This window comes from Filicampus tigris, chromosome 20, assembly GCF_054856515.1.
Source record: "Filicampus tigris isolate MCC_2025a chromosome 20, RoL_Ftig_1.0, whole genome shotgun sequence".
In the NCBI taxonomy this organism is placed as follows: Eukaryota; Metazoa; Chordata; class Actinopteri; order Syngnathiformes; family Syngnathidae; genus Filicampus; species Filicampus tigris.
In genome coordinates, this window is record NC_141236.1 from 1867000 (window position 1) to 1880026 (window position 13027).

Consider the following 13027-nt stretch of genomic DNA (forward strand, 5'->3'; position numbering starts at 1 on the left):
CGGGTATGGTATGTACAGTATGTGCTCAGCACCCATGAGAAGGCCAAGGTTACCACTGCTACCACTGCAGAGCGTTGTGTGTACTACTTACAGGGATGTTGAATTGATGGGACAAATATTTGAGAGTGGTAGCTTCCTGGCCCAGCAGGTTGCTGCGGTGTATCAGGTTGCCAGGCAACGTTGTGTCAAATTCTTTTCTAATCACTGAAGCGACTGAGTCGAGGACAATCAGGCCTGCTTTGGTTGAGATGATGTGCTCCTCCAATCTCTCCAGTCTGGCAATTAAATACAGCAATGCGTTTAGCGAAATTAGAAAATTGTTTTAGATTTTCTAATTCTATTGAAATAAATAACATTCATGATGGTCTCACTGATCAAAATCAAAATCATTCTGGCATGATGGACCTGCAGAGGACATCCTGGCAGGTCATCTCCCTGAAGATATGGACCCGACCTGCCATCTGCAGGACTTTCTCCTTCGAGCTGAAGTAGTCTGGGAACCTGTTCTGTGCAATCTCCACCAGCCTATTACCACACACAGTAATGCTGTGATGACCGACTCAAGATGACTTGTCAGATTTTTTTTTCTTAAAATGACATGCTAACTGATTCTACCCACTTTGCAAAACTCAGAGATATAAACAAACTTTAACAACTTGTGTTTGTTTGCTGTGAGATTGTGAGGCTGCAAACCTCTCAGCAGAGAATGCTGATTCAGTGTCAATGTAGATCACACTGCGGTCCAAGCCGCCCAGCTCCTTAGGCAGAGTGGTCACAACACTCAGCATCAAACAAAACTGAGTCTTCCCACAGCCAGATGGTCCTGTTACCTGAAAAGAGTATCATGATCAACATCTACAGTAGATACAAAAATTCTACACAAATTTGCCAGGTTTTTTCAGATGCCAGGTTTTAATGATCATGACATCATGATAAATAATTTTCAAATGTTTTCCATCAGTAATGTGATGTGTAATACGTTTACAACTCATTTGGGGGAAAAAAAGAAGAAATATCAGCAGACTGGTATTTGGAACTGGTCATAATTCCCTACACTTTGACTAAGGCTCGGCCGAGTTCCAGCTGAAGAAAATCAGCTGCAAAGCTTGGTTGTGAAAATGACATCACAGTTCTTAAGGGCTCAGCTTGCGAACGTCACATGACCCAACCCAGAAAACAGGTGAGCCATGATTGGTCATTACCTGAGCCCTAAGCAACTGTGATGTCATTTTCAGTCGACAGCAAGTGACAAAATGGCCGCCCCCTCAGATGGATAAAAACAGGTACATTTTGCTGACTAATTCATATCCCACAAACGCTTTTTAATCAGAATGCAGTGTTTAGAGTAGAGGGGTGCATAGAACATATTAAAGTGAAGACATTTTTTGACTTAACCTTTTTTTTTAAGACCTTTTAGACCAGGAGTACCCAATCCGTCGACCCGACTGGTAGACATTTAGTTAGGCCGATTTCATGAATCCATGAGTCATGGCAATGGAAAGTCTTGAATAAGAAACATTAACATCAAAGCAGCGGACTGTTGCATTTGTGCCAGTGAGTTTACTAGTAAGTAATCCAGAAGAAATAACCCAATGCTGTTAATTTCTTTGGTGTACCTCTGTGATGGCGCCACAGGGAAGACCTCCTCGCAGCACTTTGTCCAGAGCAGGTATTGTTGTTGAGAAACAAGAATCTGAGCGACGCTTCCATAACTCTAAGGCCTGTCAGAAATAGCAGAAGTTCTAAAGTAAGTATTACAATGTTATTAATTTTGTTTCGCTCCAGCTTGTCTTGCTTTCATTGTCCCAATGACTGGAGCTTGTAACCACTGATTTAATAAGGGATTATGAACTGTGTGTTTAGAATTACAGAATACATCATTGAAATTGTAATTACAATTCCACTAAAATTTTGTCTACTGAAGAGCTGATCCAAGATAGCTCATCACATAGAGTCCATTTGCCCCAAACTGATATTAATAAAGAAATCCCCTCATATCTGGTGAAAATCGGTTGATGTTTAGGTGCAATTGAGTCAAGAATAATTCCCAACAGATTTAACGCCAGAACACTTGATGACCAACACAAAAGAAGATTTTTCACACACCGTGGTGAGTGGGGGAGCAATGGCCTTGCTCACAGTCTCCAACATCCCCAAAGTTTTCTGGTAACTCAATCCTGCAGCATACATCACTTCAAAAGCAGTGTGCGTCAACAGGTCCTGTGGAGGAATGGCATGCTGAATGAGACGTATTCGTTAGTACTGTATTGCATTTTATGGCAACAACCAGATTAGTAAAATTGTGGTCTTGGTAATTTGGGACATACATTAAATGTGAGTTGGAAAATGGCATAACAAAACTGTCTAAGTCACATGCACAAATGACAACATTACTGCTACTACTGTATACTCCTACTACAAAGAAAGAGTATACTTACCTTACAGTTTTCTATTTTATGTCGTTTGAGTTGTTGGCACAACTCAGGAGAAATGCCAGCTCGCTTCAACACTCTCGAGGCCATGGTTATCTTTTTGGAATCATGCTTTTTAGCCCAGTTGGAAGTTCTACCGGCGAGTGCCTCAGTGGTCTTCTTCGTTTCTTATTATTACAGCAGTTCCTTGTGATGTCTTTTTTTTACTGCGCAAAGTCGCCCTCTCCTGCTTTGTAGAGCACCAACAGCCAAGCAAAAACATTTGGAAGTTTGAAACTGTTATTGTTAAAATTTTATTTGTCGTCATTTTAAAAATATATATTATTAGACATTTGAAAAAATATATATTATTACTCTATTTTAAAGAGGGATTGTGAAAAGCGATTAAGTCTGCCTGACTTCTCGAGTATTCATTTAACCTAACATGCATGTTTTTGGAATACAATTTATTTACAATATAATTTTATATATTCATATAGCTGTACTTAAGTACACAGCATTTATGAACAAATACAAACAGTTAATACAAGACGAAAGAAAAAAAGTGAACATTTGAGCGCAGAATACGCCGCTTTTTTTGTTGTGACGTCATGTTCGTCTCAACCAATCCGCGAGTTACGTGTAACACGCTGAGGGTTCAGAGGGCAGGGGTTGTCAGGGAGAGAGCAAGATGGCGGGAGGCGGGTGACATCGGCAAGGATTTGTCAGGCAATTAGTACTTAGACATAATAGGCTTGTACCACACTTATAATATCCCTACCAATTTTAGAATTAGTCAAGGACATTTATGGCGCTGTTGTACAGCTTATTGTGGCGGCTCTTGCTGTTCCTGCTTCATAGCAACAGAGCATTCGTCTCCTGGCTCCGTGTCCGACTTCGGAACTGGAAGGGGCGGTTGTGGGAGCGGGCGATGGCCACATTGCTCCTACCAATGGCCATGGTTGGCTTCCCGGACCAAAGGAGGAAGTTAAACCATAACCCCGACGCTCGTGGCACTGCCGAAAATGGAAACTGCGCTCCGATTCGCCGACACCAGTGGCTGACTGATGGCAGGTCTCTGGAGAAGTTGCCGAGCCACATCGGCCTGTTAGTAGCGGAAGAGGAGCCCAGCTACACGGACATTGCCAACCTGGTTGTGTGGTGTATGGCTGTTGGTATATCCTATGTCAGCATCTATGATAATCACGGTAAACATACACGTCACCTAACTGAACGGTACTATGTAAAAGCATCTCTTAAAGACGTCCACTGATGTAATGTGTGGCACTTTTTCCACTTACTGATTGCTTGCACAAAGATGTAATTTAGTTTTTCCACCGTAAACATTTCTTACCACCAAACTGCTGGAGTAAATTCGACATAAATTTACCCCAGCCATTTTAAATTAATTTGCGATCATGGTATATGCAGCCACGGTTGGCTTGACCCCAGCTGACCACATATAACCCAATACTCTCAATGCTTGATTTCTCCGATTTTGGTCTTACCAGGTTCCAGTAAGTCTCACTGTTTAACCCATATGTACTCCATCTCCTCAGAGAACTGAGGAAACTCAGTATTGTTGGCTAATGTACAGTAAATGTCACAATACCAAAATTCTGACTCCGATACCTGCAAAGTATCCGAGTGAGGATAAGCAGTTCAGGGAATGGACGGATGGATGCATACCAGTACTGAAAAGATACCATGGCCAAAACATAAAGCATCAGTAAAAGAGGTGACAGAACATCCATCCATCCAATATCGATACCGCTTATCCTCACAAGGGTCGCGGGGCGTGCTGGAGCCTATCCCAGCTGTCTTTGGGCAGTAGGCGGGGGACACACTGAATTAGTTGCCAGCCAATCGCAGGGCACACAGAGACAAACATCCACACTCACAATCACACCTAGGGGCAATTTAGAGAGTCCAATCAACTTACCATGCATGTTTTTGGAATGTGGGAGGAAACCGGAGTACCCGGAGAAAACCCACACAGGCACGGGGAGAACATGCAAACTCCACACAGGGAGGCCAGGGCCGGGATCGAACCCATGGCCTCTGAACTGTGAGGCGGACGTGCTAACCAGTCGACCACCGTGCCGCCCGTGACAGAACATGTAACTTCAAATTCTCTGTAAGTCAGAGTTATTATTAGTATTAGGCAGTGGATGATATAAAATAATTGTATACCATTTTGATTAAATACAATAAAAACTTACATTAGGTCCACTATTAAATATATTTGAACTACAATAAAATTATTCTTGCTGGTGCTGAGATTTGTAGCCTTGCACCTAAAGTCTAAAAATCACCAAACAGAAGAAAGATTTTGTTGTGGTGGCCCTACGAGTGCCAGCACTTGCCCCGTATATTCATGATATAATATTGCAAATTTGCAAGTTTCAATGATTCATTTTTTAAGCCTTTAAAATGTTGATAATTGTGCAAAGATAAAGTTAAGCCATAATTACTTCTGGTGACCGTGCTGCTTCTTCATCTTCAAAGAAGAAAGACAGAAGAAGAAGACGACAATGAAGAAGGAGGAGGCAATGAAGATGATGTAATGACACTTTTGCTTTGCACAATAACATCGACAAGCCTTTAAAAGTGCATTACACCAGGATTGTACCTTTGGATAAAATGTACCACGGCATTCTAGTTAAGGTAAGACAATTTTAGGATAAAAATTAAAACTTTAACGTAGTTATCTAACGTTCCGTCGTAATCATCCGCTGCCGGGGTTGTAGCTCACGTTCCTCTCGTCTCAGCCTGCAGCTTGGTATATATTCTTAATTTTGCATTTTTGTAGTTAAATTTGTTGTATAACAAGTATTTAGAAGAGTGGGAACCATGTCTGGGGGTTCGCAATGGCGTAATAGAGGCATAAATCCCCCCGAAAATAAAACTTTAAAATACATGTGAAATTAAAAAAATAATAATAACAATAAGTCAACCTCTACTTCACGGTTTTTCACCTATCGCGGGGGGTTCTGGTCCCCATTATATTTATTCATGAAATTTGTACTGGCCGATTCTGTGAACTTCTCTGAACAGTGTCAGTCAACTTCAAGTGGCCCCCGGGCCACTGTTAATTGCTGTCATAGCTTAATCGGAATTATACAATCACTAGTCTGTGTGTGTCACCGTCCTCATTGCCCCACTTATTTTTTTTCCTTTGTTTTTGCCAGGTGTTTTCAGGAAGAACAACTCCCGTCTGCTCGAGGTGATTTTGATACAACAACAGCACCTGCTGGGTACAGAGGGATCCAAATATAATGTGGAGTTCCTGAGTGATTGCGCCGACAAACGCCATAATAACGGTAAGGACTCTGCACATCTGTCGAGCTGCTCCAGTGGCCTGCTGGTGACACATTGCATTATGTAATGGTGTACACAAGTCTTTTATTACGCCACATACTCTAGGGCAGGGGTCACCAACCTTTCTGAAACTGAGAGCTACTTCTTGGGTACCGATTATGGGAAGGGCTACCAGTTAGATACACACGTCAGAATTTTCATTTACAGTATGTGAATACACTGAGCATGTTAATTATTTCTCATAATAATTAGGAAACATAAATATCAATGTGCAACATTACTTCTGTAAATACCTGCCACTGTTTACATTTTCAAATAATCACTTCTACAACATTCCTGGATAATCACAATGTCCCATCACTGGTGAGCAACTTTAGGAACAGGCCCATGGGCTACTCACCTGGTCCTTGGGGGCTACCTGATGCTCGCGGGTACCACGTTGGTGACCCCTGGTCTAGGGGAAAGTTAAATCAATGAAATAAATCAAAGGAGCTTTTAGAAGTTTGGATTTTTTCAGTCTTCATCGCAGTTTAAATTCCTTTCTGTGTGTATATACACAAGTCTAGTATAGTTCATGTCGCTTAAATTTTAGCCCTGTTTTCACCAAACAGCACTCATCTTAGCTTCTGTTCAGTTTGCCAAGGATGTTTTGGAGCTGTAACCTCTGATCCAGCTTGCATTTTCTCAGACAGTATAGCAATAGTGTCATTGACATAAATAAAATGTGATCCTGGTTTAATGTTTTTTGTGCCAACTACAACATTTGACTAAGGACACCCACATTAATTGGCACTCCACCTGTGTATGAGTGCATTCGGCAATGTCAGGACAGGGGGTGGAAAAGTTCAAAACTTGACATTCACTTCTCCCACAATGTTTGTTCCCTGTTCGATGCCATATCGCAATGTGAATGGGTTATGTGTAAAAGTTAACAACATATTTTTTATTGCTGCAGCAATTCATTGGGTTTTCTGTGTAAAAGAGGCTACAGAATTGATTAAGTGGCGCTAAGGGTCCAACGTATTTTACAATCACAAAAGGCTACTATTTTGAACCAGGTTGAGAGAGAATTGATGGTTTCCGTCATAAATATTTCTAGTAAGTCACACTAATTCACTGGAGTATTTAAATAGTTTTCCTTGATTTGAGATTTTGCATGGAAGAGGCCGCAGAGCAGATGCAGCCAGGCCTCTCACTGCTGCTTGATATTTGGAGGGCAGGAAGGTTCTTGGTTGACATTGTTTTGTGTTTTCTAATTTCTATCGTCATGTTATTAAACGTAACAATTTGAAAACATTGCAACAATCAAATGATATAAAAGTTACATCATTGTTTGGATGTGCCGGTATGTTCTTGACTATTAACATATCCATAAAAATGGCATTGTTTGGGGTGGAAAAAAAGTTCTCAGATGTAAATCAGAAAGCTAATTTTCTGCACAGCATTCATTGACAAATGGCAGCCCCTGTACTCTTTGTTACAGGCTTACGCGGGCAATATTTTTGTGTGTGGAACATGGGTGGCAGTTTAATTTGGAGAGCGGTAACGGTCTTTTGTTTGATGATAATTTCAAAGGACTGAAGGACTGAGGTTCAGCATGCACCTGAAAAGCTTCAAGCTATCCGGTGGGATATATTGTGGTCGTGTCTTGAAGTGGAAAACGTTTGTGTGTGTTTCAGTGCTGTCATGCAGGCCCACAGTGAAGGTGTTGTCCCCAGAAGATGGGAAGCAGAGTATTGTTCAGGCCGCACAGCAACTCTGCCGCTCTGTGGAAAACAAAGAGAGGAGCTCCAAAGACATCACCGTCTCGATGCTAGACACATTGCTCAGAGGTAACACTTTATAACATGCACTTTTTTGTGACGTGTGTCCTGTTACATGTTACAATGCCATAGCCTACACTGAAAACACTTTTGATGCGGCACAGGGATAGAGAGCAATTTCTTGGCTATGTTACTCAGCCGTGGCAAGTTTATTTTATGCCCCATCCATTGAAGTAGAGTAACATATCTCTAAAGCACTGGCTTTTTATCGTATAACTTTGTTGTCAAGCATAAAACGTGAAAATTATTCCACTGTTGTTTGTCAGTGCTCAGAGCAACATTTCTACCAGTCTGCTGCATGTCTCAGTTTCAAATGTTGATTAAATTGTCCGTGCTACTGCCTTTGGGTGCAACAGTCGTTTTTGTTTTTTTTGTTTTTTTTCTCTGTCTGACGCTGCAAACCAATTCTAAATCACTGATGAAGCAGTGCCTCTGTAAACTTGCTCATAAGCGTTTGCTGGCGTGTCGTCAGCAGTGTTCCCTTTGAACTGCAGAAGCCGCTAGTAAAATCTGGTTTTGGGTAGGGGGGAAAAAAGTAATAAAGATTATAAAATGTTATTCATCGATTGCCCAGTTTAAGATCGTACCATCTACTTTCATCTTCAAATAAACAATTTCAATGCATTTGATGCCACCGCCTTGATGCTAGCAAAGCATAAATAATTCACTGTGCCGCATACAGTGCTTATGCGACTGAAAACAAGCTATAACGAAAAGCAGCAAAAATACCAGTAACTTTTGAAGAAAGTCATGATTATATTCAGCACAGGTGTTGCTCCAGTTCAGTCTCAAAATCAATTGAATAATTGATTGTCACTCATGTTAGAGTAATTCACATTCAAAAGCTTATTGTGTACTTGCAGCCCACAGGATGATGTTTTGCAGCCCCATATTTGACATCAAAGTTTAATCTTCAAGCGGTCCCCATGTTTTATGGCGCATCTTGCCCTGGGCGTCTTTTCTTTTTTTTTTTTCTATTTTTTTTTTTATCACTTATGGGCTACCAAAGCTCAGGCTCATGACAGATTTTGGCTAAAGGTAATTCTGAAGTGACATCAAGTGGAAGGAAAAGATCCTGTCACACACCGACATGTCTTGAATGCACAGAGATTAGACTGTCATTCATAAAGATTGAGAAGATTGGATTAGTTGTTGTACTTTTTTTAATTGAACCCATTTTTTGTGTAAATACTTGTCATGTCATGTCATCTTCCAAACCGCTTATCCTATATAGGGTCGCGGGAAGTTGCTGGAGCCTATCCCAGCCGTCAATGGGCGAAGGCAGACTACACCCCGAACTGGTCGCCAGCCAGTCGCAGGGCACACATAGACACTGTCACTGAGCGGGAATCGATCCCACGCTGCCCGCACACAACTCAGGCGTGTGTACCACTACACTATCAGCGGACTGTGTAAATACTTGATACGGCTTAAACATACCCAGACTCTGGCTAGGTTCACACCGCAGGCAAATGCAACCCAGATTGGATTTTTTGGCCATATGCGGCCTGTATCTGATTTTTTTTATTACTGTCTGAACGGCTCAATTACGATTTTTTTTTTTCAAATGCCACATCGGTCGCTTTCATATGTGGTCCTGGATCGGATACGTATCCGATCTTTTCCAATGCGACGGCAGTCTGAACGTCCAGGTCGTATATAACCGACATCGACATCATCCGGAACCCCAAATGCGTTCCGCGCAGGCATAGGGAAAGTGCTGGCAGCAGGGGATCCAATCTGCAAAGTTATTTTGAGTAATATTATTGACTTTATATTTGACTTAAATTTAATCCCGGTTGAAACATGAAGCATAAAGTAGACATTTATGGCGATCGTAGTCATTTCAGCCACGGCTCAGATCGATTCATTCTTTACGCACGGCTATGACGTGACGTCATCGTTAGTGATGTCTCCATGATATGAGACATATATAGTGTCGCCTCATGGTTTTCCCCAAATACTTTATTTCTGCCTCCTACCTAATCGCTTCACTGTATAAATGCCCCGACACTATGGACCATATTTTCTTCCGCAAACACAACGTCGGGACTCAGGAGTGACGTCTCTTCTGCGCACGCGGGCCACTTTGGTGAGATGCATGTGTTCATCCAGCAGACAAAACCGAGGTCGCATTTCTAATGTAATATGAACACTTACACAAAAAAAATGGATTTTTTTCCAAAAATCCGAATTGAGCTTTAAGACCTGCAGTGTGAACCTAGCCTCTATCTACAACGGCCCCCACATTAGATGAGTTTGAAACCCCCATGCTGGCTTTTGAACTCAATGCTGTAACAATTCGGACTTTTACTGCTTTGGCCCGGAGGACACGAGATCCATGATTTCCAAAAACAGTTTGAAATGTGGAGTCGTCAGACCTCAGCACACTCTGCCACTGTGTCAGTCCATCTCAAATAATTTCAGGCCCAGAGAAACCGGTTTTGTTATTTGGCTTTCGTGTTGCATGTTAATAGTTTTAAATGACCTTTGCAGATATGGTGATGAACTGTGTTAACCCTTTAAGGCCTAAAGCGCCTGGCTCAACATCTCCCCAAAACTTAAGGGCGACTATAGAATCACCCTCTTAAACCTGAGGTTCTCCCAGAAATTCAACACTTACAAAATAATTAATATGTCAGCCCCTGTAGCAGACAGAAACATCATTTCAAAAGAATTTTAGACCTTGGACACCTGGCTTTCACCCAGGCCCTAGTTTATTATTTACTGTTTCAGTCGAAGATGTAAAAAAATAGTGTCAGTGCAAGAGAAGCACTATTTTTAATTAAAAATTAAAAAAGTGGTGATTACCCTCCTCTATTCTGTTACAAAGACGTTGCTATCATCATTGTCCATCTTAACCATATATCACGTTCGACTGGTTCCACTGGTTCAAAGTCCACAAAGCGTGTCGTCTTTTTCACTGCCGTCACTTATTTTAGAGCTTCCGCGATCGTCTCCATTTCCATTAATGCCAGAAAAAGATTCCAGGACATCCTCCGATGTCTCACGACACCGTCACATGTGTATTCTGATGCATTTTATTGGCTAATAGGTCCAAAATTGGATTAAAAAAAGAAAAAGACGCATCCGCTCTCCTGGCTTTAAAGGTAGAAAGACGCAACAGCACTCACACCTCTAGTGATAGGAATGCGGATATGCGCACCCGGCCTTAATTAATGGGTTAACTGATAATGGTTTTCTTAAGTATTCCTGAGTAGGGCTCCCAAGATTTGTCGACGAGTTGCGATGATCTCATTGATAAAAATCGTCAAGAATTAATTTGATAGTCAAAAGTTGTATTGTATTGTACTGTATTTCCTTTTTGACATAGAGGACAGTCTGTCTGGAAGCTAGCATTAGCACACACAAGCTAACATGCCCTGTGTTGTTTTTCCAGAGTCAAACAATGTTCCAGATCCAGAGCTGGTGGTTAAGTTTGGTCTTGTCAACAGCACTGTGGGCTTCCTCCCCTGGCACATCAGACTCACTGAATTCATGTAAGACATTTTCATTCTTTATCATCAAACACTGAATACATGAGAAATTTATTACCAAGCTCACAGATCCATTTTCTCCACACTTCACCCAATACAAGGAAAAACGTATTGGCTTTGTTCTGATATGTAACTGAATTTCTAACAACTGGAACCATGTTTACTCCTTAAGAGTCAGATGCAATACTATACTTAATACTACATCTTTTTTCTATTGCAATTTGTAATTTCTCTGCTATTCTCTATGTGAACGTAATAAATCACAGCAACAAAAATTGTTTTGGATTTTATTGGGAATGACCAAAAGCATTCAGACGCCTTTTCCATCTAGATGCCTTTAGGTCCAGAAGCTTTTGGACAGTGTGAATTGTAATAAATGATTATTAGTAATACTGACTTTCTTCAGGCCAGGTTTGGGAGAGTTGTTGGCTGCAAATAGGTTTCACCCAATTTTATAAAATATGGTTATGGTTACTTTGGTCCTCAGTCTAAATAATAAAATTGGAGTCACACATATAATGGCTTTAATTCCTCAATGGTAAATGCCATGTTTATGAAACACCTTAAATTATAGCTGAAAGTGTACATGTCATTTACACGTTGACTATTTTATTTCAAATCAATTTTGAGCTGTGTAAAGGCAATTCATGTATATATTTATAGTATTGATGTCAAAACTACAATAATTGCATTTTACCTTCCAAATACTTGTGAACTGTTTCTGCATATGTTTTCCTGTTTTCTAAGTATCGGTCTTTGTTATCAGCTCCCTGCCGTCACACAGGAACATCTCTTATGACGACTTATGGGGGGCCCTGCAGCGTTACGGCGATTGTCATCAGCGCTTGGGACAGTGACGGCCAGGCTGGTCTCAAGTTCATCGCAAAAGACAAGTTCAGGGGTTCACACTGTCAAGACAAGGAGGCTTGAGTAAGACTGTGACCCTTCATGCCTCTGTCATGACTTGACCCCCCTCCGTCCCACACTCGGGGCTTCTCCTGGATCGCTGAGACAATGAACAAAGCCAGGAGTCAGAGCCGATCGCTCACTTCCTGCCACCAGCTCTTGTACCACAATAAACTGAAATTCCAGGGCCTCTGCAGCATGTTCTTTGAGCCAAGGGAAAATGGCCCCCCGTGACACATACCAACATGATAAGAGGACTGTCTGTCCTCCAAGTGTCTCTCACTGCCGGCATTCAATTTCCAGCTGCTGTTTGTCACTGAGGACTTCACTCAGCAGCAGCAGCAGAATATGAAACCAGGCTTTGTGCCACGCTGCTGAAATCTAGCTTAATTTTAGAGAGAAATTCTCCAATAAGATTATAAACATGAGAGGAAGTGGCGCGAAGGGACAGAGTGATTCATTGTGTAAATTCAAGAAGTTCATGTGGCTCTGTGTGTGTTCCAGGTCTAAGTCATTGTGTCAAATATGGTTTTCCAAATAATTTTCACTTAAGGCTCCACCTTGATTGACCAGACCTCTGAAATAAACAAATGCACTGGTTGTTTGGTTTTGTTGTTGTGTTTTTTGCTTGACCCTTACACAACGTGTTAAATTGGGACCAATTGGATTTAATGACAATTATAATTACACCTACATGAAGGTATACAGTTGTGGTCAAAATTATTTAACATTTACCTGAAATACGTACTAATATGTATAATGTTTGTATGGATAAATTTGTGTGTAGTAAAGTACTGAATCAGACATAGCCATATTTTGATACACTTTTGAGATTAAAATAAAATTCAAGATTCAAAATTGTAAAAAGTTTAAACCACTGAATTTTCCATTGTCCATTGATCGGGAATGTAAGTAGGGGAGACCCGATCTTTTTGTCACATGGTTAAATTGTCAATTATCTTCTCCACCAGAGGGCGCAACTAAAAAGTGGAATACAGTCCAATTTTTGTTTTTATCGTGTGGAATACAGTACTAGTGTACTAGTTTTCTTTCTTAAGGGCTTGTGTCC

The 13027-nt window shown here is 41.1% G+C and overlaps 2 protein-coding genes across 3 annotated transcripts in view; one reads left to right on the forward strand and one right to left on the reverse strand.

Moving 5' to 3' along the window:
* Positions 1 to 2616, reverse strand: part of rad51b (RAD51 paralog B) — a 30577-nt gene extending 27961 nt beyond the window's left edge. For both annotated transcript variants that reach the window (XM_086019713.1, XM_086019715.1), the window contains exons 1-6: positions 2439 to 2616; positions 2107 to 2220; positions 1617 to 1721; positions 694 to 830; positions 406 to 525; positions 92 to 275 (exon numbers count right to left, since the gene is read on the reverse strand). In XM_086019713.1, coding sequence (XP_085875839.1) covers positions 92 to 275; positions 406 to 525; positions 694 to 830; positions 1617 to 1721; positions 2107 to 2220; positions 2439 to 2522 — 744 coding nt within the window. In that variant the 5' untranslated portion in view covers positions 2523 to 2616. The remainder of the gene's footprint in view (positions 1 to 91; positions 276 to 405; positions 526 to 693; positions 831 to 1616; positions 1722 to 2106; positions 2221 to 2438) is intronic.
* Positions 2617 to 3066: 450 nt separating this feature from the next.
* On the forward strand, positions 3067 to 12558 carry nus1 (NUS1 dehydrodolichyl diphosphate synthase subunit). Its single transcript, XM_086019158.1, has 5 exons — positions 3067 to 3619; positions 5603 to 5734; positions 7412 to 7564; positions 10956 to 11055; positions 11819 to 12558. The coding sequence occupies exons 1-5, from the start codon at positions 3220 to 3222 to the stop codon at positions 11907 to 11909; spliced, it is 876 nt and encodes a 291-aa protein (XP_085875284.1). The 5' UTR covers positions 3067 to 3219; the 3' UTR covers positions 11910 to 12558.
* Positions 12559 to 13027: the final 469 nt, after the last annotated feature.